The following is a 25,387-nucleotide window of genomic DNA, read 5'->3' as shown; positions in this document are numbered from 1 at the left end:
GCCGGGCAGCAGGAAGGGGAAGCTGAAGCAAGAGCCATGGGCCCTCCACCAGGCAGGCCCCCAAGGCACTATCTGGACAAGCCGCTGTCTCAAATACAGAGGGAGGTCTGTGTGCAGGGCAGTCCCAGTGCCCTGGAACATCTACCGGCAGCTTTTCTCCAAGTCCACTACTCTAACCAGAAGAGCAGGTGTTGCTGCCTTTTGATCCATTTAGCTATTAAGACTAAAGGGATCTTTGTTCGATGTCAGCCAGAGTTGGCCAGACCGTTAACCTTCTGATGCTGCCCCCTCCAGTCAGGTTTCTGCTTCAGACTCAACCCAGAGACTTGGTGTGTCAAACTCAACCCAGAGACTTGGTGTGTCAAACTCAACCGAGAGACTTGGTGTGCTTCCCCAAGATAAGTCCTTGAGCAGGAAGCAGTGTCCAGAACAATGCACATTATTCCTTCACACCTCTGCACACGTTGCCTGGCTGGTGCACGGGCATCATCCCACACGCATATCCACTGCAACTCACATGTGACAGATGGGGAGATGGGCTGGGGGGCGGACCTCAGGGCCAACTTGCTGGCAGGAGTTTCCAAGTGGGCACTCACAGACTCACAAGTGCCCTCTACCAAGGAACCTGCCTCTGGTTGCAGATTCCCAGGGCAGGGTAATGGGGAGTGCAAACAGGAATCAACTCGACAGATAAAGTCGAGTCATTTTGTTAACAAGAACTCAGATTAGATTACTCTGTGATTACATGGTTCCTTGGTGTGATAAATTGGTTAATAACAGGATTCCCAGTGTAGTTGCTTAATGGGAATTCAATAATTACAGGTAGCCGGAATTGTACCGTTAGCCTAGGAGATGCTAGTGCCTTCTCTCTGTTCTAATAACCCAAAACCAATCTGGGGCTGTTGAAACGGTTACGATCTGGAGAACACACCTTCAATATTACCAAAGCACCTTGGTAGAATTACGCTTCTATACCTAACATACCATATATTCACAGACTCGATTGACAGGCTCTTGTTTTCCTTGTTAAATGTCCAAGTTGAAGAGATCCCTAATAGATATCTTTATTACTTAGCTCCTGTTTCCATTATAAGATTAGTGATCAATAGATAATAATGGTACAATAATATTTAAATTGCATCTTACAGTTTAGGAGGCTCGTTCATGGGCATTTTTCAGTGGGGAGAGATTGTCACCACAATTCAGTAATTACGACAGCCCAGGAAGGAACTATTTTCTCCCCCTTGAAGTGAAAGAATTGAAGTTTAATGAGCCCCCGACTCCCAAACTGGCATCAGGTGGAAGAGGCAGGGTGGAAACCCCATGTCCTTCTAGTGCACCACATCACAGAACTGAGGCCCGAATTTCATTAATGCAGCACAGCCTTAGACTGCACTTTTCACAATTCTCCTTAGGAGAGACTATGCCTCCATCATCACGTAGTCTGGATTAGCAAGACTTAAATTCATGAGATTTTATTCTACTTCCTATAAATTAGAGCATAACTCAAAGAGGCTCTTTGAAAAAAGGGAAAAGGATAACTTGTTTTGGGAGCAGGAGGTCACTAGCCATAAACTTCTCTGGCAATTTTTTTTTTAATTTTTTGAGTAATATTAGAGTCACTGACAATGAGAAAAATGGAACAGTGGATTTAAAACATGAAATGGCCCATTAGATGGGTCCTGAACTTGTTTTAAAACTCCAGATAATATAGCTTGGCTGTTTTTGTCTTTCCAAAATGTCAAAATTTGTCTAGGATTAATGGTTCTCTAAATCAATAGGATTTCATGTTTATAAATGGTTTACGGTTCCACTGGTTATAAAATGTTATGAGCTCATGCATTATCATCAACGCTGAGCCTTTACTGAAATCTACTGACATTTAGTCTGGCATCCAGACCAGACATGGAAGGAGGACAGAGCGGAATCCACCCAAGGCCTGGCCCAGACCACAGAGGTCCCAAGGAGGGACAGGGTGAGTGGGAAGGGAAGCAGAACTCCTCAATGCAGAGATCATCACAGAAAAACGATGCATGGACCGGGGGTCCTATCCCAATTGCCAAGGAGACCTGTTAGGACTCAAAGTTAGAAGATCAAATGTGGTCCTTTTCAAAGACATGGAGACAAGAGAGGGCTCTAGACAAGTTGACAGCAATTTTCGGAGAAATGTTGTAAGAAATAATAGTTCAAAAATCATCTTTAACACCATCTTCTAATGCAAACATTATCACTGCTGGCAAATGTGCTTCCACATCGGCTCTGTGCTTGCACGCCGTGGCTTGAGTGATGGAATTTTACTTCTGCGTTGTCTTTACTGAACACTCCCCACGCTTCTCCCAAAGAAACTGTGGTTAGTAATGGCGGAGTACCGTTCAATGGTGCTGACTCCATGAACACACTATTTTCCCCAGCGTTGGGCACTATGGCCCTTATCAGATTTTCAGACAGATAAGCTTTTACAAGGAGAATGTCAGCCAAGGTCATTTCCTTTCAGAATTGTTTTAGGTGGGAGATCAGAGAAATAGATTTCTCTGATCTTGTGACACATTGCACAGGAACGGACCTTGCGTGTACTTGGTAAAGATGTACTAAGGTGACCCCTGCCCACTCATACTTTTGGTTTTGTTTTACTCCATGAGGCCCATGTGAACAGACTGTGGACAAACAATGGGGTTATTCATATTTCACATTTTTCATTTCCACAAATACATACACCAACTGTGCACATTAACACAATATTAAAGATTCACCTACAGAAGCAAGTAAGTTATTTTCCAAAGGAAGTGAGCCTCCTTGAACTATTTCACGGGAGCACAGAGCTGAAACATAGTATATCGAATTGCTATTATTAAACCATAAAATTACATTACAAACAAACACTGATCATGCCCAAATCTTGCTGTCACTAAGAGGGATCTTCATATGGAAAAGATCAAATGCTAAAGTCTTCACTCTCTCTCTCTTCTAGTGTGGAGCTGGATTTTAAGCAGCAAGAAGACAAACTCCAGCCAGTTCTGAGAAAACTCCACCCTATTGAGGAAACTCAGGTCATACCTTCGCCTTACTCTCAGGAGACTTACTCCTCAACTCCCAAGCAAAAATCCAAAACTGAATCTAAAAAGCACGGAAGATGGAAACTCTGGTTCCTTTAACACTCACAGTGTCTGGAGTCTCGAGGCCGTCTTTAGAACCCACTGGAGTTTAAGTCAATACTTTTCCAAAACGAATAGGATCGAGGGAACTGTGGTGCCCATTCAGGCACCTCCCACTTCTCGCCCTGCGTACCAAAAAGGCCTTTGTACCAACAGATAATTAACAGAAGCAAGGTGTTCTGTGTCACTCCTTGCCAGCTGTTCTTTGCAGTTCACTGATGTGGGATGTAAAATCTGAAATGAAACTTACGTAGTCAAAGACGATAAGTAAAAATCTTCCCCCCACCCCGATCTGCAAGTAATACATTATCAACCTGCGAGATGGCAGGCTGTCACCCTGTACACAGCTATAACTCATAATTATTTTCAAGCCTTGATTTTTTTTTTTAAATAATGAGAAGAAAAAGCAAGCCTTATGTTTGCGAAGGACTTCATTTTTATGTTTCATTTTGCAAATAAGCAGGGGGCGAGTGCAATTTTCAGCACATCAAATTCCGGAGAAAGCACAATTTTTTCAAGTGGTCAGAGACCATGAATAATCTCTAAAATGTGACTATATGTATATTTGCCTTCATGTGCTATAGCGCTAAGCCAAGTGACCACATCTCAGTGTCACAATGACACCTCAAATTTAGCGTCCTCTTCATCTCCAGACTTACGACATGTTTACTGCTCATTTTCCAAATGGCCAGCAGCCAGGAGTCCCCCAAAGTCAGGATATGCCTTTAATCACTGCAAGGAGACAGGGTCAGAGCTATTGGACACTAAGTTTTCTTAGATCTCATTTTTAATCTTTTGGTACCCAAAGGCCAAATAATACATTCTGGCAAGAATCTGAGAACATACATAGAGATACACAATGGATAATCCACCCACCAATAAATCACAGGCATTCTGTGCCATGGCAGACAGTGTTTTTGTGGATCGATCCTCCAAGACACTGTTAGCCATGGTAAGTGCAGCCAGACGTTATGTACAATTCGTTATGCTTTGTATTAATGGTGGAAGACCTGACCATCTCAAAGAGAAAGAGTGCGTTTAGTTTAGCTGCTACCAAGGGACAATGTCGCCTACATTTAACCTATTAGTAAGTTGTACTAAACAACATACTTAGGGGAAAGCTGTGAATCAAATGTTTTTAGGTATTTTTTAAATCAACAGTAACACTTAGAGTTCTCTCTTGATTACACATTGCAATGTAAATCTTAGTTTCTTTATTTTTTCACTCATTTCTTTGCACCTTTGCAAGTATCTTTTTATAGAAATCAAATCCCCTAGTCTATTAATGACTTTGTCTATCAATTTTTTTATTTTCACAATAGGAAGTAGGGATCTTCCTTTGCCTTTTTTTTTTGTACAACTTAAATTGTGAATAGTTTGTGAGCATACAGGAAAACCTAGTCTTGAAGTTTCTGTCCAGCAGTTTCACATCTAGCGGAGTGCTGACATGCACACCTCATTGATTAGATGCCAAACACACAGTGGCTAACCTTGGTAAAAGGATCTCACCTGCTTTTATCAGATTGGAGCTGCTTCTTGCCATGTATTTTCCTCCTGACTCAACAGCAAATCTGTTTTAGTTCTAAGTGTTTTGATTCTACAAGGACCTAGTGATCAGTAACCGGATCGGGCCTTGAAAAAAAAATGAAGAGTATATCGTGTAAACATTCTTCGGGGGCCAAACAACACTGCAGTTGTATGCTTTAATTTAAAACACACACGTGCACACACACTTCCTTTGCGGAAACACTATATGAGGTTCGAATCCCTGAATATCAGTAAAAGGAACTGAGAAATATTTTGGTGCAAGAACAATGAGGAAGTTGATCCTGTAACATGAAGGAAGTGTAACCGTTTCACGTAGACTAAACATTTAAAAATGGGTTTCATGTTTTTTATACTGTTTTTAACTAAAGTTATAAAAATGTTTCCAACAAGTTCTCTCTCCTTATGTTTTAAGAATCCCAACTATCTCAGTAAATTGAAATAAGGGTATTAGCAGTTTTCTAATTAGTAACACAAATCTGTCTAAACAAGAGGACATCCTAGTACACAAAATAATGTCACTGTTTCACACCAGTCTAGACCAAAAAAAAATAAAATTAAAATGTTCAGAGTCAAAAAGGAACTTCTGAAGATAAATTAATTCCTCCCTAAAAATTAAAGTGTGTTCAAAATAGAAAAACTATTGTCAAAATCATTTCATAGTTTAATTGCAACACGTCACTAACAGATGGTGATTCTTCTCTTGGAAAGGTTCAAGTAAAAACTCTGATACAAAAGCAAGGTAAAATGCACAGGGTTCCCTTATGTAGATGTACACATGGCATTGCATATAGAGATTAAATTATTATACTTGTCATTAAGTTCTTTATTAATTTTTAAATAAAAAAATCAAAGATGTTTTATGTGGCTATTAAACTTATTTCATGGCCTCAAAAATTGGGGAACATAAAAGTAATCTAAGAAAATAATAAAGGAAGAATGTTTGGGCCGACAGGCATTTCATCCGGTCTGCAGAAGACAAGAGCATTGTAAGGCCTGGGCCTGACCCACCAGCTAGAGCTGGCCTGGCTTGGGGAGGGGAGGGACTGCCGCTTGCCCACCTATGCACCCTGGCATGGAGTTTCACCACCGGAACACATGGTGACATTTTAGGATGCACACAGGCTCACAGCAGGAGGTGTATGAGGTTTAATTCTTAAATAACCTCAGAAGAAATGGCTAAATACATTGAGTGGTGCCACAGTACACTGTGGCACGTAAATCTTGCCTCCATGGCCCAGGGGAGGTAGCTTCTCTCTAGATCTTCCATCGAGCACATCCCCAGCCTCAAGGGATCAGCCGCCTCCTTCCTTTCTTCTTCCCCTTCCTAGTGGGAGATAGGCTGAGCGCCTACCTCTCCTACTGACACTAGCCTAATACTAACCCATCTGCACAGGTGGGCTGGTGCTTGCCTCACCTGGATGGCCTAGGAGAGGAGAGGCCACAATGCTTTTTCCCAGTATCTGCAACCACAGAGTCCATGTGCAAGGGAGAGGGCACTGCAGACCGACACTCAAGGTTCCTGCTACCATCGCATGTTCTTCGGGGAGAAGAAAGGGATTCCTTTTCTGACACATGCAGAAAGGGAAGGAAGGCCCGATGCACAGCCCAGAGAAGACAGAGGGAGGGTTCTGTCTCATTCTATAATCATTTCTGAGCCAACTATTGGTGCTGCCTCAAAGGTCCTGTTCTACAGACACCCAGATACAATGAAGGGTGCCCACCAGTCACTCTACAAGTGTGCAGCTCACTTCCAAGAAGCAGAAGTCCTGTAGTCCTGCATCTGCTCCTTCAATCTCCGACCCTCCAGCAGAAGATAAATGGGGAGGGGCTCAAAGTACAGGAAAACCTTGCTACCTTGGAAACAACTTAGGCAGTTGGCAGCATTTCCCATGTACCCTGAGAGGCAGTTAGTTATCTACAGCCACAGAGATCTGAGATGTGGCTGGACTATTGGGTGTAAATGGTGTCAGTCATGGCCCAGCCTCAGGCAGACCAACTCCAACCTATAAACAGTCACAAGGAGGATGGCCTGCAACACTGTTTTCCTTGGAGATCACATGGGCATATCAGAACCAAGATACACAACTCTTAATTAAAACTGTGAAGACAGACCATCAAATAATGGCCTTTCCTAGAAGACAGCAAGAAAAGGAAACAAGAAAGAGGCATGAACTTTTCTATGTCATGATATTAGTAACACCATGGCCTGTTTAGAAAACCTGTCACTGGTGGACCCATTCCTTAGCATTTTTATCAGCAAGTGAAAGTTGATTTCATTATGAATCAGGGCAGTTTGGCTGGAGCAGTGTCACCTAAAGATCACAGCAGCTGCTTCCCACACCAGCACGTCTTCTTTGATCTACAGAAACTCTATCACTAGCATATTTGCAGGCACTGCATGTGCAGCCACTTTATTTACTGAAAGTAAACAACTCTGTGGTACAAAGATCAGAAAGAACATCCATTTCATGAACTGGCATAAAGTCATCATGCTACAGTGGATCCTATACATTTTGGTCAATGACAAGGTCATTTTAAGTTGTGCAAAAATTAACTTAAGGCAGTCTGGTTTTGCAAATACCTTTGCAGTTTGGTATGAATATGTAAGGACTGCAGAGCATATTTTGCCCATTCAATAATGTGGTTTTTACTTCTTCTGCAGTAAACCCATAGCTAGTAACCAACCTTGAAAAAATACCAGGGTCATAGGAATATAAAAAGAAACCTAAAATTGCTGTAGCTGCCCCAAAGAAAAATGAACTTATAAAACCATTGGTGCACACACACACGTTAGGATGATTTTCTGAAAGCAGGTAGGTTTATTAGCAAACAGTACAATTACAGACATTTTTATGATGACTATACAAAAGCCAGACACTGTCCATTTGAAACACATTTTTTTGCAAATGATTTTAAAATCATTTTAAAAACACATTCATACTTAAACTCTATTACAATGAACATCTCAAAATGAATGCTCATGCATGGGGATATAACATCTTTGTGAAAATATTTGGTTATGAGTCTTGGGAAAAAGGCACTATTCACTGGGAAACCAATTCTATTAATACCGTTTTCCAAATGAAGGAGCATGTCAGGCCCTTATCAATCACCCAGGCTCAGAGAAAGCACTGGGTTTTCACCAACAGCAAATTCCCCACCAAAGATGCTGTTGTCACAATGAAACACACCCTCCCCCATCCCATCAATGTCCCCCTGAGACAGTGTTTAGAGTGGAAACAAAATAACTTCCATCACTTGTGTCTAGGGAGTCAGGATGTTCCAGTGGCGACAAGACTTAAGTGGAGAATCCAGGCAAAATCTTCCCCTTCCCTAAGCCCACTTCTGTCAATGTTCACAGGGAATTTTTCCTTAAAAGAAGCCCACATTTTCATTTTCGTGAATTAGTAATTTCCAATCCCCTCATGTGTATCCAGGCCAAAGAAAAATCTTTAGAAGTCCTTCTCACTCGATTACATTTTTAAAGGACCCATTAACAGAATGTAAATCTGATCATTTGAAAGAAGCAACAGCAGCGCGTATCACAGGAGACGGAAATGTTACTCATTCCAACAGCTCTCATCTCAGCCTGGAGTGCTTCTTACTCTAGGAAAAACACATACCCAGTGGCTGGCCAGCCCACCTGCACACAACACAACAGCACCTATCCCAGCCGCGGTCACCTGCTCAGACCCGTGTGTGATGAGGAAAAATGCTGCTTAATGCTGAGGGCTTAGAAAGCTTCTCAAAAAGGAAGGCTAAAATAAATCCTGAAGTCTGACTTAATATAAAAATAAGTATTTCACTCCATGTTTCTACAGCATCAGACTACATCAGAGTAAAGATAAAATGACCTTTTTGTTCTGTGGCAAGGTTATTGCAATGCTTCTGTCTCCGGGCATGTGCTAGGTATTCACATGGTCTACAATTCTGCAACTGCCAAATGGAGTTGTTTTGGTTTTTTCTTAAGGATGTAATACTTAGGATCATAGCACATTATTATCCTAGGCACGAGATGCATTCCAATCACCCATTTCAAATATAATCAACTAAAACAAACAATATACAACTGACTGCAAAGTCGAGTTTTTTGTAAAATCCCACAGATAAAGAAAAGCCTTATATTGCATATCCCAATTTATCTAATTAAGTGTGAAGTTCCCCAGTTTTCTATTCCTTACATAAATAGGGGGAAGCTGTCAGGGCATAATCACATTCCCAATTAATACCTTATTCCGATGGAAAGAGGCCACATTTCTAGTACTGTTGTTGACAACATCATGGAATAAATCATTAAGTAAAGTATATCAATTTCAGAGTTCTTTTTAATCACTTTAATTTTTAAAAACTCATTTTCAGTGATTACTTAGAATTTTTAAGCTGATTCATAGTTACATAATTTCCACTATATTTATGCAAAAATGAGTAACACATAAAGGCTGAAATCTCTAAGATATAATGGAATGGTACAGCCTACCCAAAACAGACCTATGAACTATTTTCTACTCTTTTTTCCACTCTAGAAGGTCTACTGATTAAGGTTTTTGTCCACCTTGTCAGGGATACTTTTTGCCTTGATCTTCCTCTAATCTAAATTCACAGAGCAACAACAATGACTTTAAAAAGTTAATGCATAAATCTACATTTGATGCAAATTGGAAGAGCAAGGGCAGGCATCCTAAACAGGGTAGAATTTCACTCACACTGCTCTGTTGACTCCAGAGAGGGGGCTCGTGGCTGGTTGGGGATTACAAGGTCCCACTAAACAACTCGAATTTTCAGTGGCGAACACCCTTCTTGAAAACATCTTGATGTTGTCATCACTCATTAAATGATTATAGCTCATTCAGAATTTTTTTGCGAGTCCTTTCAAGACAGCTGCATTTTATAAAAGAAACTCCAAGGATTTTTTTTACTTCTTTACAGATCTTAGAGATGGTGGAATTGGGAGGAGTCCGTTTAAGACCTCTCTCCTCTTCCCACTTTGAGGCTTCTGTTTGGGAAGATCAGGGCTGTGGAGGATGGTTCTGGAGGTGGGCAGTTTGTTCTACCTCTTCCATTCCCGGACAGTGCTTAGACCCCTATGCCAAATGCTTGATATCAATGTGGCTCCGGATAAGACCAAGCATGGGTCCTCGCTGTCACACCCCCTTCTTAGAACATGCAAGGCTTCTTCCTGAGGAACTCCTCAGGGTTCCTTAGAACACAGGGGTTCTTCCAAGCTGGAGCATCCCAAGCCCTTCAGGAAATGGGCACCTAGCTTGTGGTCTGGCCCTTCTAGCAAGGAGATCCTAGAGTTGGACCATGGATATGACATGATAGAAAATAGAAAGGTGCTTATTTCCCTGAACAGCTGTCTCCCTAAGCAGGACAGGGATCTAGGAGCAGCTCAGTCCTTTCGATGACTTCTGAAGTGGACCACGGCCATCAGCATCATGTGCCTGTGTCTTATAGAAGGGACTGACAGCATACATTGGAACCAAATCCAGGCTGGAAACAAGTGCTGCCATGCTAGCTGTGGGATCTTGAACTGTTTCTTGTCTGTCTGCAGGGCACTGTGAGAATTAAATGAGAATCTTCCTGTTCATTATATAGTGCATAGCACGTAAATGCATGCTCAGTGAAGAGGTGCCATTATTACTACCACACTTATTATCATGCCTGAGATAGGAGAAATTTTTCAAAGACATCCTGGACCACATGGTCTGAGAGGAGATATCATTCCCTGCAGGGTCTATCCTACCCTTTGATGAAGCTGCGAGCACATTTTATAATCTCTCCACATTCCCAGCTTCCCATCCAAACTTTATGAGCTTTTTCTGTGCCCTCTTCCCTCCAGTTTAACTGTTGACCAGTGGGCTACAAGTCAAGTGAACACACACCTAGCATAAAGACCCTAAATAAGGCTGGGCATGGTGGCTCATGCCTGTAATCCCAGCACTTTGGGAGGCCGAGGCGGATGGATCACCTGAGGTCAGGAGTTTGAGACCAGCCTTGCCAACATGGTGAAACCCCATCTGTACTAAAAAATACAAAAATTATCTTGAGTGTGGTGACATGCACCTGTAATCCCAGCTTCTCGGGAGTCCGAGGCACAAGAATCACTTGAACCCAGGAGACAGAGGTTGCAGTGAGTCAAGATTGCATCACTGCACTCCAGCCTGGGTGACAGAGCAAGACTCTATCTCAGGGAAAAAAAAAAAGAAGAAGAAGACCCTAACTGGAGGCAGGATTGTGCCCCAACTAGAGACAGGACCATACCCCCTAACCAGAGACCGGACTGTGCCCCCCTGACCAGAGACAGGACCTCCTAATCGGAGAGAGAGGACCAAGACCCACTAACCAGAGACAGGACCATGTTTCCCTAAGTACAGGCAGAACCATGCTCCCCTAAACAGAGACAAAACAGTCTCATGAAACCACCTGCCTCCACTTCTACCCTCTCCCTCATCTGCCACCACCCCTGCATGCCATCATGTCATCCTCAGCCTCTCTAAGTCCGCCCATCCCAAGAGGGTCTTGGCAGAACCACACTTGGTTCAAGTTCAAGCCACATGCTCTTTGCTGTACATAAGGCCCTTTCCAGTTCCACTCCTGAGACTGTGCAGAGTGCACCTGCAGCACGACTCCAAGAAGACAGGAACGTCAGACGTCAGGGGTCAACGCTGGACATCAGGGGTCAACAGGTGGCTCGTGGAGTCACTGCAAATCCTTCTCCATGGGCTCAGTGCCCATTCCATATTAATGTGTTCCAAATGTGTTTCAAGACTATGAATAATTATGATGGAGAATAAGAAAAGGCAGGCAAATTTACGTTTATGTAATAATGGAAAAGTCTACTGTAAATAAAGCCAATTGACATGGAAACACTTTATTTCCTGATTCATACATGTTGTAATCCAAACTTAAAAGTGTTTAAGTTTAAACACTTTAAGTTTAAACACTTTAAAAAGGAAAATCTGAACCTCACATGTGCTGAAGCTCTAAGACATGAACTGTTTCACTGGATGGAAACACACTAAGGCAGCATTTGTCCATCTGTGCGACCTGTCTGTGATGCACACGACACGGAGTCCTCTGTGGTGACACCAGACATAAAAACGCAAAGGACCCCAGTGCTCTGTTCTGACTATGCTGTCCAAGAAGACGCACATCACCTCCCTGTTCACACCCCAGATATGCAACAAGAACAACAACCGTCACGGACCAGGAAGGACCAGGTGCCTCCTCTGATGTCAAGGGAAAACTCCAAAAGGACGTCTTCTCCTTTCAAGTTATTTTTTGGAAAGGATCCACCAAGATGACTTAAATGATAACGTGTGCTAAATATTTTAAACATTATCCAGTCTATCTTTGATGGGCATTCAGGTTGGTTCCAAGTCTTTGCTATTGTAAACAGTGCTGCAATAAACATACGTGTACATGTGTCTGAATAAAGAAAATGTGGCACCTATACACCATGGAATAGTATGCAGCCATAAAAAAGAATGAGTTCATGTCCTTTGCAGGGACATGGATGAAGCTGGAAGCCATCATTCTCAGCAAACTAACACAGGACCAGAACACCAAACACCACATGTTCTCACTCATAAGTGGGAGCTGAACAATGAGAATACATGCACACAGGGAGGAGAACAACACACACCGGGGCCTGCTGGGGAGTGGGGGGCAAATGGAGGGAGAGCATTAGGACAAATACCTAATGCACGCAGGGCTTAAAACCTAGATGATGGGCTGATAGGTGCAGCAAACCACCATGGCATACGCATACCTATGTAACAAACCTGTATGTTCTGCACACGTATCCCAGAAATTAAAGAAAAAAAAGAAAAGAAATTATAACCCCTTGAACCTCAAAAAAAAAAAAAATTAAACGAGACCTACTCATGCGTTTTTTGCTGAAGGAAACAGACTTAAGGTAAGGGGGTGGGGAGGACAGCAGTGAACCCTGGGAAAAGGCACCATGATCAGAAACTTGATGGACTGTCTAAATTAGTAAAATAGTCTTGAAAAAAATGAATAGGCTCCTGCCTAATTACTGTTTAAGAGAAACACCTACAATACATTAGAGTAGACAATAAAATAACTAAGGTGAAGTATCTCAATTACTTTTTAGGGTCCTTCATAAAATTTTATTAATGGCACCTTAAATGTAAACACTATGGAGAAACTGCCAGAAGAATGAGGACTCAGCAGAAAATACATGTCTTTTGCTATAAGTAAGTAATGAGAAAACAAGAGCCAAATGTTTCCATCTTTAAAGTTGGTTTGCTTACCCTTCAACTTTGACATTCATTTGGAAAATGAGGACATTTTATATACCAAGCTGTATCTCAACTGCTCACTACATTGCAGTATAATAAGCTATGTTCAAACAGCAGCTGGAGAAGGATGCTGTCAGCCCCAGTTAAATATCCAAACATATGTCACCAAGCACTTACAATGAGTTCGGAATCTCGTCCCATGGAAATGACGGTTCGGTTCACGGTCCGGAGAAGTTTCTCCATGATAATCTGGACGTGCCTCTGGGTTGGCCCCTGGGGAAGGACACACCAATGAACATCAACACCAGAGAAACATTAACATGCAAGCCCCAGTGGTTGTCATTGAATCCATTTACCCTGTAAAGAGTAAATCAATTATAACCCTTAATGAGATGAAAAATGGCCCTTGTCAAAGGCAAAAGCTCTCACAAAGAAAACTCAGGGAATTTTATTAATTATAGTCCACTAATGATAATTTGTTACATATATAATCATAGTAATTTAATTTAAGCAAACCTTAAAAATAAAAGAAAATCTGTTTAAACAATATAATGTTTATGATCCCTGATTAGCCCACCAATTAGTTTTCTAAAGATATTTGGCCATCTGTAAATGGAAGGCAGGCAGATAACAGTCCTAGATGGTTCTGCATGTCAAATGCAAATAACTTAAACAGTCACATAGGATAGAATGTTCAAACAGCATTTAGCAAACTATCTAAAATTCACACTACTGTGGCATTCAGTAAAAATTAACTCTTTTATTAGTGTGGGATGCGACTGTTGATTCTTCTTCGTGAACTATGAATCTGCTTAAACACATGCTCTAGGCCCTTTCCAGCGTCACCACCTCCTCTGTGAGCTTTGGCCATACAAGCTCTTACCCCAAGCTTTTCTCCAATAAAAACAGGGAACAGCCTGAAGTGGGACCACTGGAGGCTGGCCTTTGGGTGAAGGCCTCCAAGACCTCTCCAAAGGCAATGCCCCTGTAAGAGGTGAGGTTTCCAGCATCACCAAGAACAGATTTAATCTGATCTTTTTCTTCCAGATCACTAATCAGGCTCTGAGAGAATGAGCCAGGGCTACAGGGGAGTGGGTGGCCAGGTATATGGGCGTGGTGACTAGGAGGGATTTTCAAGATCATGCAGGAAACGGCCAGGGACAAGCCTCATCTACTTAGAAATCCTGGCCACTCTGTCCAGGGCTAGGGGCAAGGACAGACAAAGCCCTGCTTTCACCTTTCCAGGCACACATGGAAAATCAATAGCATCACGTGTGTGCTCCAGCAGGAATGGTATGTTGGGAGTGAAAGGCCCAGGGTCGGACTTTTCCATATGTGCTGGCACAAACTTGCTTTTTATTTTTTCTTTCATTTTCTAGAGACAGGCTCTCACTATGTTGCCCAGGCTGGTCTTAAACTCCTGGGCTCAAGCGATCCTCCTGCCTTGGCTTCCCAAACCGCTGGGGTTACAGGCGTGAGCTACTGCGCTGGGCTGGCACAACTTCTGATTTTTAAAAAAGTCCCTGAAAGAAGCATACAATTTAGAAATGCAAAAGGAATAGGGTAGGCCAGGTGCAGTGGCTCACTGGGAGGCCAAGGCAGGTGGATCACGAGGTCAGGAGTTTGAGACCAGCCTGGCCAACATAGTGAAACCCCGTCTGTACTAAAAATACAAAAAAATTAGCCGGGCATGGTGGCAGGCACCTATAATCCCAGCTACTTGGGAGGCTGAGGCAGGAGAATCGCTTGAACCCGGGAGGCAGAGGTTGCCATGAGCTGAGATTGTGCCACTGCACTCTAGCCTGGGCGACAGTGTAAGACTCTGTCTCAAAAGAAAAAAAAAAAAAAGGAATAGGGTAGAGCTACAAAAGCAAAGCACTGACCTAGGGGAAGAGAGCCTGGGGGGAGGAAAAGAGCTGCTCTTCTTACGACTCCCTCAGCATGCCTGGCTTTATTTATTTATTTTTTTTAACTTTGTGCATGTATTACTTTAATAAAAATAAGAAGAAAGAATGCAGGTAATTAGCCAACTTTAAGCATCAAAGCCTTTTTGTCTGACCTTAAGGATGAAAATTTAGGTCCTGAGAGACATTTCGTCGAGAAGACACAGGAAATAAAAAAACAATTTTCAATGCAGAAGGATAAATGTTGTAATGTAATGATCACCATATATACATAAATAAAAACAATTTAAGGGTGCAACTCTACTGAGACAAAAAGAGAGGCTAGACCTTAAAATCAAGACCGTTCATTTTTAAATGAATAAAGTTGTACTGCAAGGCAAATGGCAGGTTCAGGCAAATGGCAGGACGTCACGCACAGAGCCATCACTCACCACGTCCTTCCTGTACAGCACCTCCAGGATGTGGCTGAGCAGCTGACAGCAGGCCTCCAGGTCCTCCTGTCTCTCCAGATGGTACTTGAGCTGATCGGTCATCATGGGAAGCAGGATCTCTCTGCAGTCTACACAGGACACAGCATTGCCAGTCAGTGTGAAACCCACCAAGATGCAACTCGTGTTTGCTATAAGCTTGTCTGCCCTTTCAAGCAGTTTGCATTCACATTGTGCAGCACGTGGAACTGATATCTGGAGGGAGGTCAATTACTTGACTGTGAGAACACCGTGTCTGCTGTTATTGTAAATAATTCACATACAAACACACTTCCATGCATCTATGTGTGTATCCCAGGTAAACAGATAATTTGCAAACATACATGATATATGTAAACACACACACACTTATATCCCACTGTGTGCACATAAATGCAGACACAAACACACATGGGTTTTTTGTTTTTTTGTTGTTGTTTTGTTTTTGAGATGGAGTCTTGCTCTGTCGCCCAGGCTGGAGTGCTGTGGTGTGATCTCGGCTCACTGAAAGCTCTGCCTCCCAGGTTCACGCCATTCTCCTGCCTCAGCCTCCTGAGTAGCTGGGACTACAGCTGCCTGCCACCACGCCCAGCTAATTTTTTTTTTTTTTTATTTTTAGTAGACATGGGGTTTCACCATGTTAGCCACACACGGGTTTTTTAATGAATTTTCTCTAACTACAAATTCACTAATTTGCAACATTAAAAGAAATACTTTCTACAACACAAATTATTTGAATTGCAGCTTTTCTCATCTATTCCAAGGGTGAGCCAAAGTATGATTTCCTTCTCCTAGGTAGAAGATGCCAATCTTGGAATGTGGCAATTTAAGGCACACAGAGTCCTTCTCAAGACAGCTTCCTGGAGTGGGCTGAGGAGGAACAGGAAATGAAAAGCAGGAGCAGAGGCCCCACTCTGGGACGCATGGCTATAAAATGAAGGGATGCCACGGTGTAAGGATCAGAGGCAAAGCAGGTTTGGGTTTCCATTTGTTCTTTCAATAAGAGCATAGGAAGGATGTTCAGAAAATAACAGAGCAATAGGGAAACAGATACAAATACAATGAAAGGTGAAATGCAATTCCTAGTTGTCTCTTCCAGTTGGGAAATCCAGCTTAACTGGAGCATCATCCACTCTCCAGCATGGACTATCTATTTACAACACCAGTTCTGTGTTTTGACACTAGCCCAGCCACTCTTGTTTCCTTTAAACGCAGAGCACAAGAGGAGACAGCAGTGCTCTAAAACCTTAAACAGACTTAGCCGGTTTTCAGGATTTTATATTTTAAGACTTACAACATTAAAGATACATTAAAACATGTTTTGCGTTAATGTTTCTTTTATATAAGAAAACTATAAGCATGCAACATTGGAATGGTTCCTCTAAGTACACAGAGCACACTTAGAACTTTCCCAAGAACTACACTGTAATGAAGGACTGGGGAGCAGACAGAAAGAAACAAAGACTGAGAAGAAACACAAACCCCTCTACTCCCCTGTCTCCAGCGGATCACATGTGGGCGGCTCATGGCCAAGGCCTTCCCCAATTCCATTTTTTGTTGATTCGCCAAGAAAGGAGTGATAGCAACTCCATTTTTACAAGAAGTTTTGTCCAATTAATATAGGAAAATAAGAATGTACCTGTTAATTTCACAATGCCAGTAGTCAATACTTAGGCAGAAGAAATGTTTGACGTGCTAAGAGCTGCACATCTTCTGGAAAGAGGCCAGGTCAGCCTCGAAGGCTGTGGTGTCTGGAATCCCACAGGAGGTCAGTGAGGGAGAGCACAGTGCCAAGATGGGCTGCCCGTGTAGGAGACTGCCCTAGTGTTAGAGCCACCTGAGAACAAAGCCAGTCTAAGAGAAATGAACAAGAAAATGACCTCATGGGAGTGAATCCAGCCTGGAAACGCTAACACATGGGACACACTATTTCCACAAATACCCCCAAATCTCAATGCCTTTCCTATAGAACCTCGATGTTTACAAACTACATCCAACTTTAGTGACTCTTGAGCTGCTGACCTTTAACCACAACACAGCATCCGACATAGGGTTTAACTCCAAATGCTCTAGCCCAGCTGGCTGGAATGCTTCCTCAGCACACCCTTATCTGAGCCTAGCCCTGCCAGCACTCTTCCTCGTGGTGCCCACCATAATATCTCCCAAATGAGTCCTCTTGCCCTTTGGCTGGAAACACATCACACACTGTGCCAACCTCAACATGGGGAGAGCCCTGGCCCAACCCTGTCACTTGGTCATCCCTAGCACTGCCACTATTCTGGAAAACAAGCTGAATTTCCAAGAAACCTCAGAGGGAGCAGTTAGAACCACTAAGACCTGAGCAGGTAATAACAGCCCCTGACAATGTGACTAAGGAAAAAAATGACTACATAAGCTTAGAAGCCGTCTTCTGAAGCAAGCTTAGGACGGACCCAAGAGAGGGAAAAGGTCTAACGGACCAGCCAGTACAGGCTGGAAGGAGGGTGTGTCCATAAGTGATTCCAGAAAATCAGAGGAACATAGCACTGGGCTCAGAAACAGCAGAGTTGGCCCTGTAGGCTCTGGTACCCAGATGTCCTGGCCTAAATTCATCCCTCACCGCACCATTTATCTGTCATGCTGGGTAGGCAGTTGTGGTCTGTGCTATTCTCAGAGCTAATTGAGTGTGCTGGTCTCATTTGTTAGAATTACTCTGGTGAGAAGAAAGAGGTGTCTGTCTGTTCATCTTTGGCTGGGGGATGCTATCAACCATCTTTGGTTACCTGGTGGTAACGTTCACCATCCACCCCACCTGGAGGACTGCGCTACCTTCACCTGTTTGCTATCCAGCCTCTCCTGATGAGAAACAACAAAACTTTTAGAAATGTCACTGTCATTTTGTCCCATATACAGACATTTCATTCACTAAGCCCCCAAGAAGATGTAAAAAAAAAAAAAAAAAAAAAATTGTTATAACCATCCTGATAGAACAGAATCCAACTGCACCTCAGCCTTCATGACCCAGCCATCCATGGCCAGTCAAGATCAAGTGGGGAGGTGGGGCGATGTCTACTTTAACGTTGAGACAAAATGAGATGATGCTTGAGGAAGGACTTTGTAAAAAGCCATCCAACATGCCTCAGTGAGAGGTCTCCCCTGGCACCATCAGCATCAGGAAACTCCACCCCTGACCCCAAAACAGAACCAGGTCACTGAGGAGGACCAGGCTGGCAACGAGGCTTTCCCTAAAGGCCAAAGGTCACTCTGCCCATGCCAGGGATTTCAACCATGCCTCCAGGCAGAGGGTCACACAGCCTGTGGCACCTTACAGTACCGTCCATCACCTGGTCCACAGCAACCCATCCCAGGCCCCCAAAGAAAGGCAATTCCCCAGAGCCACTAGGAGAGGCTGGGAGGACCGAAGCTGAAGGCAGCAAAGCCAAGGAGTGCACCTCCCTGGTGACCTGTGATCTGCTGGCCTCAGCACAGCCCCCAGTGGACTCAGCCAGGTACAGGAAGGCCTCCAATGCCCCGTTATCAGAACACTGAAATACTGATTGCTTTAATTATCTGTTCCTCCTTGCTGATATGCAATCTCCATAAGAGCAGAAGCCTTCTTATTTTTCTTAAATGGCTTATCCAAGCACATAAACCAAGGCCTGATGATAGTGGTGGTATGAGTGTGTGTGTCTTGGATTAACTTACAATTATGCACATATGGTATCAAATTAAAGTCTGCAGTTAAAAGCAGGTCTGCCGCTCTCAACCCTCAATAAATGGTAGCTGTTAATAACAATAATACAAATATCATTATACAAAGTCAGCCTTTTCAACTAAAAATATACAAAGAAAACTAAAGCCTTACAGCTGCACTATCCAGTACAGTAGCCACTCAGCTGCCTCCCCCAAAAGCAAAAACATAAATTTCTTAAAACCTCATTTTTTAAGGGACTTCTCTTACTCTATATTTCTGTCTACAGATAGGTTTTTTCAAGAAGTGGTGGGAGTACACGTTTTAAGTAACAGTAATAAGACTCTTGAATTTTGTCTTAAGATAGCAAATCAAGAGCACTGAGGAACGTATACTACAAAAACAGACGGACAGACAGACAGAAAGACACACACACACACACACACACACACATATACATATACCCTACAATGACCTATTTTCAAGTATGAACAGCTGTCTCTGGCAGCCAAGGAAGAGGAATCTCCTATCTTCCTATGGACAACACACCTAAATGTCCTGAATACTTTTCCCATGGACAAAATGTCATTTCTACAGGTTTGGCACTGATAGTCCCATTAGTTCCAAAACAGATGGCCTGGGAAGCCAACAAATAATCCACCAGGAGAAAAAAAAAAAAAAAAAAAAGAGGAGGAGGGGTCTTATATTTTAAAGAAAAACACATCATCTTTTGAATACTCTGGAACAAACACTTGACCAGAAGTCCAGGAACCTGGGTCACTTTATGGGATTTGGGGAAAGCCTTTTAATCAGTTTACCCACACGTATAAAGAAATAATGCAGTCCCCCCTGCTGGCTCTTTGCTTCGTATCTAGAGAGTTTAAGAGTTACTTAAACTCTCTAGGTCTTAATTTTTCTAATGTGCAAAATGGGGACGCTGTTGGTCGTCTCCCAGGTTGACTGAGAACTAAATGATACGATGTGTGTATTTAGCAAATACGAGCCTACAACAAATGGTGGTAACAGAAGGAATAGTATTATACAAAGTCAGCTGTTCAACTAAAGGACACAAAAGAAAACTAATACCTCAGAGCTGTGATATCCAACATGGAAACCTCTGAGCATGTGAAATCTAATTAGTGCCACGGAGGAATGGAATTTTTAATGTTATTTAATTGTAATTAATATAAACTCAAATGTAAAAAGTGCTACTTGATTTACTTGTTAGAAACCAATGTTTGGAACAATTGGGGTATGTGAATCTCATTTTTCAAAGGTAAATTATATTCAATGATGAAAATAAAGATCACGTGTCTGGTGAAAATTTCACATCCAAACAGAGATGTGCTGTAAGTGTAAAATACTGGATTTCAGAGACTTCACATGATAAAAAGAATGTAAAATATGTATCATTAGTAATATTTAGAGAGAGTTCATGTTGCAGTGATGTTTTAGACAAAATACATTGTTAAAATTCATTTCATCAATTGCCTCATTTTTTAAAATGTGGCAACTAGAATATTTTTAATTACATACACGGCTCACATTCTATTTCTGCTGGACAGCACAGTCTCAGAGAATGCTAGAAAGCCGATGTTAAAGACCTTGTATGTGACTTCTCATTTTTATGAACTGGCATTTATTGTAAGCAGAGTCATGGCCACAGCTCTCTCTTATCAGACACCCCGTCACACGTACGTGACTCCAGGACCGCCAGTGCTTGTCAGTGCTGACTTAGGCTACGGTGACCTACGAGGAAGCTAGAATCAGCTGGCACAGCTATCCTGGTTTCCTCTGCCACGCACAGAGCTATAAAGGTAGCCAGGCTCCATGCAAATCAGCTGTGAGGATCACACCAGCCACCCTTTCACAGCCCTTCCCCAGTGTGATCCACAATGATTATAGACAGCAATAATTCAACATCTGTTCATCCTCAGCTGCAAGGGCCGAAGCCAGGATGATTAATGCTCTGGTAATGAGGACAGAGTAAAAAATATTAATCTTTATAAAAGGTATTCAATAAGCATGATCAGCTTATAAATGCCCAAGCAGAATATCCGACCATAACCCCATTACAGCTCTACATTAAAGCAAGATGCAAATACAAGAATGAATTTGTCCATTGAAAACATTCACTTTTATGAACAGAGTAATGTACTTCTTAATTTTTAGTTTGGTCATATTAAATAAATGATCCATAAAGTGCATTTAATAACTCTGTGTTACACAGAACTGAGATCCAGTATAACACTTTTCATAAGAATTAAACAGTAAAAACCATATACATGGGGGGTGTTTGCTATTCATCTTGTATAGTCAATTGTCTTATTTTCCAACCATCTAAGAATCCTGGACCCACAGGTTTCAACACGTTCACGTGCTTTCCTCCCTCCATTCAAGTCTTCAAACAACACAAATACAGAAGACGGTGCCGACACTGGAAGGAATCGCGGAGCCATCTCCTTAGCTCCACACTTCACAGATGTGGGAGCTGGGAGCTGAGTGAAGGGACCTTCAGGACTGCACCTCTACGCACCATCGGAGTCAGAATTATTAGATGTCTATTCCGGCCAGGCGCGGTGGCTCACGCCTGTAATCCCAGCACTTTGGGAGGCTGAGTCAGGAGGACCATGAGGTCAGGAGATAGAGACCATCCTGGCTGACACAGTGAAACCCCATCTCTACTAAAAATACAAAAACAAAATTAGTCGGCCACGGTGGCAGGCGCCTGTAGTCCCAGCTACTCAGGAGGCTGAGGCAGAAGAACGGCGTGACCCCGGGAGACGGAGCTTGCAGTAAGCCGAGATTGCGCCACTGCACTCCAGCCTGGGTGACAGAGCGAGACTCCGTCTCAAAAAAAAAAAAAAAAAAAGCCTGATTCCTCAGCTGGAGCCCCCAGAGTGAAGGACCCATGCAGGTACACGTGTGTGTAAACCTGTATGATTCAGGCATTTTTACATAACAGACGCAAAGCAAATTTTTCAAGGATCATTCTAACCTAATAAGTCATGAAAGTTAGCAGTACCAGAGAATAAATCAACATCAAGTTACCCTTGGTAGGTCACTTTTCCTTTCTGCAGGTTAGTTTCCTAGTCTGTAAAATGGAGTAAACACAAATGGCCTGCGCAGTGTTTCTGTTCCAAGCTGCCCGGCAGTACCTTTTACTGTTCTGATTGGAACAGGGCCACTGGGCAGAGGGCTGAAATTGTTAGAAATGCGGTAATCTGCACTTCATTCTTGAGGTATTCAGTATCATGGAATTTGAAATGAAAAGGTGACAGAGCAAGTAAAAGGGTGTTGGAAATTGGAAGGAGGGGGCACAGTAGCACGTGGACTATTGAACAACAGGAAAAAGAAGTTTGTCAAATATATGTTTTCTGGACATCAGCACAAGGCTTTGTAAAAAAGCGAGCCATCCTTTAAAGGAAGGCAGTGGGGTAGCAGATATTTTGTATCTTTTACTCGGAAAACTAAGGATTAAACTTCCATTACTCTGTTAGTAACAAGTTGTCAGAGGAAAGAAATGAAAGAAGAGCCAATGGAGAAAAATTGCAAATGAGTCCCATTTATTAGTAGATGAAAAAATTAGCAAGATGCAAGAAAAATGCAGAAAACATTGTGTGAGAAGAACTGGTCAGGCAGATAGCCTGTTCTCTAGGTGGAAGGGGGTACATCAAGGATGTGGCTTGTGTTAAGTTCAGAAAGAATTTACAGGGCTGTCAGTCTGCAGGCAGGATCTCACCACATGGAGGATGAGAAAACCGAGAGAGAATATACAGCGCTGTGGAATGGTGGGTATTTTTTAAACCAGGAGAATAAAGGTAGCAAAAAAACATAGGTCTTGGCCCATGTGGTCCTGCACAAACTCCCCTCCTGGTTGCTCTGACAATAAAATACATATGTCAAAACCCTATATTGTGTTGCAGTTCATCTTAGCGGAAGGACTGTGCACCCAGGGAAGAGTTTATGCCCAAGAAAAGACAGAGGTCCTAAAACAGAACCTAGGAGACTGCACGCTGACCTGGGGCTCTTTCCACTGTCCCAGGCTAGTTACTGTAAATAACACATCATGCAGTTACAGAAATCAGCTACCAGGAGCTAGAAGAAATCATGTACTAAAGAGACTCAGGGACTTGCTTTCCTGGTGCCCAGTATGCACATGACTAAATACAGCACAACCAACACAGTCTCTTCTCAGATTGTTCTTCTTGCATTCAACATCCAACAACAGGAACAGAAGCCCACCCAGAAGTGACAGCAGAACTCAACAGACGATGATAAAGTTTACACCAACTATACCATAAAGAACTGTTGGCACCACCAATTTGATCACAGATAAAAGTCCCCCACAGAAAGAAGAGAAAAACTATTAAAACTCCATGAACATATAAGCACAACACTGTATACTTTATACGTTTAATTTATTTGTATGTTTATTTATTCACTTATTTGTATTTTGTCTTGTTCCATATGGCATTTTAAGTAAATTCAGTTCTCAGAATGCATTACTCATATGGTGGGTGTGAAACAGTTTAAGAAAAGAGTGGGCTGATAGATTTGTAAGAAGCCACCTCCTCAATCAGCACCACGGCGGTGGACAGCTCCCTGCCAGGTTTCTTGCTGAACTCTGGTGTCCTTATCTGAGCATTGAGATAATCACTCTTTTCCAATTCTACATTTTTAAGTAGATGACTCTGAAGACTCTCAAAGGAAGCAAACTCGCTAATCAATGGTCCTGAGCACACGGAAGATATTCAATGAATTATGATGGAATTGAAATGGAAACAATTAAAAACCTGAAATTGAGTTCACCCTCCTACATTCAATAAGTCATTTCTAAAATCCTGCAGTGTTATAACAAATGGTCTTTTCAAAAACATATATAATGAAAGACAGAGAATGATATACAGAATGAGGGATGAAAAAGGTGCAGTATTACAGATAAAAAGTTTTCTCAAGGCATGAAAGAAACAGAAGAGAAAATGATGTTTACATTCCACCATTATTTAAAAGAATCAGTCTTCAGGGTTCACAGCTGGTACCGTTCATTAGAAGTCATCAGCACAACTATCTAATTAAAGTACTGCAGAATGCTATATGAGTGGTACATTAAGTGATTGCGGCAAAATTGACCCCAACCCCAATTTTTCCTTCTGCACAACATCTATCAAGTTAACAAAACTACTGCAGAGTAGCTCCAGGTTTAAGATCCCTTTCGATATATTTCTATTTTCCACAACAGTAAAGCTCAAGAGATTTTATTTTGTTTTTTTAATCAAAAATGCTTTTATCAAAACATTAAGAAGGTATATTATGGGTTTGTTTTAAACACGCAACTTTTCTATAATTTAAGGCATAATAAGTTTATTAATAGGGTAATTTTTTGAGATATAAATTTCTATCATGGATCAAATCACAATGATAATAGTGTAGAAATCTGACTTCAATATTTCCTAATAGCTAGTCCCAATAAGTGTCTGGGACTTTGCCCTCAGATTTCAAAGGGCTGCTGTAACTAATGTTTCCACCATTAAAAAGGAGAGTTTACTCTGCTTGATAACTAGAAGAATCATTCACCTTGAAAATAAGAATAAGGAAAATAATTTAAACTTACCAGGCTTACACTTTCAAGAAGCTCAAAAATGGAAGCAAATGAAGTTTGAAAAGACTCATGAACACTGTCTACAAGGAGCCTGTTTGCTATAGTGAAGGGAGGAGCCCCAGGAGGGCCAGGGTATGAGGGAATGGCCTCTTTCCCATTCCTACTCACTGCCAGAGTCCAACCACCAGAAAAACAACAAACGGACAAACAGAAAACTACACAGAGCAGGCTTACAGAAAAGTAATCTATCTAGAGTATCCAACTATTTGCAAGACCAAAAAGGGGTAGCCTTACCACTAAAATTTACTCTCAAAGTCTCATACTCCCATCCAAAACAAACTAAGTGAGGACAAAATGATAAGTACACAGTAAGCTCCAAAGAAAACCTGTCCATTGCTTTGGCCACTATAGAAATGGGAATATGGAAAAATTACATCTTGCAAAGCAAATAAGTGACCCAGTGTTCATTGAAACAAGCTTCCCAAAGCTGTCAGATTCAGAAAGGGGCCAGTGGGTGAGAGAACATGTTCCAGGAGGACTCTCACCTCCACTCAAAGGCTTCTTACAAGTATAGCCAATGCTCTTTACTAACTTAAAAGTCAATGTTAGCTCAGCTTGATTCATTTTATTCCAATTTCTATAACATTAATGTTACACAATTCTGTGAGCTTAAATCCTAAATGTCAGTGTTCTAGTGTTTAATTACACTAAAACTTTTCGTTTCTGTAAGATTTAAGCTTTAATTTTCACAGCTTTTGCCAGCTATGTGGGCAACAATAT

At 42.1% G+C, this 25,387-nt stretch overlaps 2 protein-coding genes across 4 annotated transcripts in view; one reads left to right on the top strand and one right to left on the bottom strand.

Moving 5' to 3' along the window:
- INSYN2A (inhibitory synaptic factor 2A) overlaps nucleotides 1-11,499 on the top strand; it is a 67,153-nt gene extending 55,654 nt beyond the window's left edge. For both annotated transcript variants that reach the window (XM_055353894.2, XM_055353893.2), the window contains one exon: nucleotides 2,969-11,499. In XM_055353894.2, coding sequence (XP_055209869.1) covers nucleotides 2,969-3,152 — 184 coding nt within the window. In that variant the 3' untranslated portion in view covers nucleotides 3,153-11,499. The remainder of the gene's footprint in view (nucleotides 1-2,968) is intronic.
- Nucleotides 1-25,387, bottom strand: part of DOCK1 (dedicator of cytokinesis 1) — a 565,813-nt gene that overhangs the window by 320,485 nt on the left and 219,941 nt on the right. For both annotated transcript variants that reach the window (XM_019035115.4, XM_019035114.4), the window contains exons 26-27: nucleotides 15,300-15,427; nucleotides 13,142-13,237 (exon numbers count right to left, since the gene is read on the bottom strand). In XM_019035115.4, coding sequence (XP_018890660.2) covers nucleotides 13,142-13,237; nucleotides 15,300-15,427 — 224 coding nt within the window. The remainder of the gene's footprint in view (nucleotides 1-13,141; nucleotides 13,238-15,299; nucleotides 15,428-25,387) is intronic.

This window comes from Gorilla gorilla, chromosome 8, assembly GCF_029281585.2.
Source record: "Gorilla gorilla gorilla isolate KB3781 chromosome 8, NHGRI_mGorGor1-v2.1_pri, whole genome shotgun sequence".
Taxonomy (NCBI): Eukaryota; Metazoa; Chordata; class Mammalia; order Primates; family Hominidae; genus Gorilla; species Gorilla gorilla.
This window is presented reverse-complemented; position numbering and strand designations above follow the sequence as displayed.